Below are 2,650 nucleotides of genomic sequence, written 5' to 3' on the forward strand. Positions count from 1 at the left end.
AACTACATTAGCCTTCCCTAGGTGGTAGTGTATCTCTAGGTTGTAGTCCTTAATCAGCTCTAGCCATCGGTGTTGTCTCATGTTCTGATCTTCCTGAGTGAAGAAGTACTTCAAGCTCTTGTGATCAGTGTAGATGTCACATTTGTTCCCAATCAGATAGTTTCTCCAGATCTTCAGTGCATGCACAATAGCTACAAGTTCAAGGTCATGGGTAGGGTAGCGTTGCTCATGGTCCTTCAACTGTTGAGATGCATAAGCTATTACTCTCCCATTCTGCATCAGAACACAGCCAAGTCTCTGTCTGGATGCATCATAATAGACCATGAAGTCTTGCTGAATATCAGGCAATGCTAGCATGGGAGTGGTGGTAAGCTTCTTTTTCAAGGTCTAGAAGCTCTGCTCGCACTCTGGTGTCCACTCGAACTCATTGGTCTTCTTCAGAAGGTTGGTCATCAGCTTTCCTATCTTGGAGAAGTTCTCAATGAAGCAGTGATAGTATCCTGCTAACCCAAGGAAACTACGAATATTAGTCACATTGCGGAGTTGCTCCCACTCTTTCATAGCCTCAATCTTGGCTGGATCAACAGCCACTCCCTCAGTAGTGAGAATGTGACCTAGGAAGGCGACTTCTTCAAGCCAGAACTTGCACTTGTTGAACTTGGCATATAGCTGATTTTGCCTCACTACCCTCAAATGCTGCTCATGCTCTTCTGTAGTGGCCGAATAGACAAGGATGTCATCAATGAATACCACTACGAACTTATCTAGCTCTTCCATGAATACATGTTCATCATGTTCATGAAGTAGGTCGGGGCATTGGTGAGTCCAAAGGACACAACGGTGAACTCATATTGCCCACACCTAGTGATGAAGGCTGTCTTGGGAATGTCCTCGGTTATGATCTTCATCTAATGGTATTTGGATCGGAGATCAATCTTGGAGAAGAACTTAGCATTCCTAAGCTGGTCTAGCAGGTCATCTATTCTTTGTAGTGGGTACTTGTTCTTGATAGTCACGGCATTCAAGTTCCGGTAGTCAATGCACATCCTCATGGATCCATCCTTCTTCTTCACAAACAGAATAGGGGAACCCTAGGGTGAAGCACTAGGCCTAATGTACCCCTTGTCAGACAATTCCTTGAGTTGTTTCTTGAGTTCCTCCAACTCATCAACTAACATGCAGTAGGGCCTCTTTACAATAGGTCCCGTACCAGGCAAAAGGTCAATCATGAACTCCACATCCCGATTAGGTGGCATACCTAGCAATTCTTCGAGAAACACATCAGGATACTCACACACTATGAGTACCTCCTCAACTGACTTGGCTTCCAAGGCACACAACATGGAAACTATCTTCTCGTGATTAGGCTCACATCGGATTATGTGCCCACTTGGATGTGTTATCTCCACATTCTTAGTGAGCAAGATATTACTCCCTTGTGTTGAGTCAACCAGTCCATCCCCAGTATGACATCCAGTCCATCAGAGGGAAGCATGGTAAGATTGGATAGAAAAGGGTGACCCTCAATGGTGATTCTCACTCCCTGGCATCTCTTGGTGCATTTGATGTTGCCCAAGGGTGAACTAGTGTCTTTGGGCACTTTCCATGGGGTCACAGGTAGGTTATGCTCTCGTGCAAATTTGGTGGATATGTATGAACATGTATCACCAGAATCAAATAACACTGAAGCCTTAGACCCATGCACTAAAAACATACCATACACCATGCTGGGGGCATCCTAGGCATCCTCTGCGGTTAGGTGGGTGAGACGACTATGGGTGGGTCCCATGGTAGGCTTGTGTGGCATACCCTAAATAGGGGCCTGTCTCGCTAGGGTCGGAGCAGGTGGTGTAGCGTTCTTCATGGGGCAGTCGATGACCTTGTGGCCTGGCTGACCATAGCCAAAGCAAGTGAAAGGCACAATGCCTGTAGCGGTGGGCATAGTGGTCTTCCATGTGCCAAGGCTCTAAGCAGGGCAGTGGTAGTTGGCGGTGTAGGTACCACCTCCATGGCTCGGAGCAGGTGTGGATCCCTAGATGGCACGAGGGCAAGGCAGCGAGGGCACATGAGCACATGGCCTCTGAGGTGTTGGGGCGCGAGACGAGCTCTCGGACTGGTGCTTCTTCTCCTTGTAGAGGGCATTGGCCTCTAGATGATCCCTCTCCATCTCTAGAACCTTGTTGATCATTTCTCAGAGGGTGTAGCAGGTATGACCCAAGAGGGCCACCTTGAGGCATGTGTTGAGACCCTTCTTGAAGAAGTACATTTTCTTCTTCTCGGAGTCTGTCTCACTAGGAGCATACCTCATCATGAGAGTGAAGTAGTTGGCATACTCCTGAATCTTCTGGGATCCCTAGGAAATGTTGTGGAATTCTTCCACCTTGGCATCCATCATGCCCTCAGGCATGTGATGCTCACGAAAGGCTTCGGTGAACTCCTCCCATGAGATGTGCGTGGGGTTAGCGTGGGTGTCACAGTAGCTATCCCACCATGCACGTGCAGCGCTAGTGAATTGGTGGGCTGTGACCCCAACACACTCCTCATCAGAGCAAGTGGTTAGGTCCGACTTCTTCTCCATCTCACGTAGCCAGTCCTTGGTGATGATGGGGTTGTCATCAGAGCTGTCGAAAGGTAGGGGGCCTCAGCTTGA

At 48.3% G+C, this 2,650-nt stretch overlaps 1 protein-coding gene across 1 annotated transcript; it reads right to left on the reverse strand.

Moving 5' to 3' along the window:
• Window positions 1-387: 387 nt before the first annotated feature.
• On the reverse strand, window positions 388-777 carry LOC136469939 (uncharacterized mitochondrial protein AtMg00860-like). Its single transcript, XM_066467949.1, has one exon. It carries the CDS (start codon window positions 775-777, stop codon window positions 388-390), a length of 390 nt encoding a protein of 129 aa, XP_066324046.1.
• Window positions 778-2,650: the final 1,873 nt, after the last annotated feature.

The sequence above is a fragment of the Miscanthus floridulus genome, chromosome 8 (genome assembly GCF_019320115.1).
Source record: "Miscanthus floridulus cultivar M001 chromosome 8, ASM1932011v1, whole genome shotgun sequence".
Classification (NCBI taxonomy): domain Eukaryota; kingdom Viridiplantae; phylum Streptophyta; class Magnoliopsida; order Poales; family Poaceae; genus Miscanthus; species Miscanthus floridulus.

Coding starts and splice junctions, on each gene's coding strand:
- LOC136469939 (XM_066467949.1), bottom strand. CDS start 777: ATGGAAGAGCTAGATAAGTTCGTAGTGGTATTCATTGATGACATCCTT.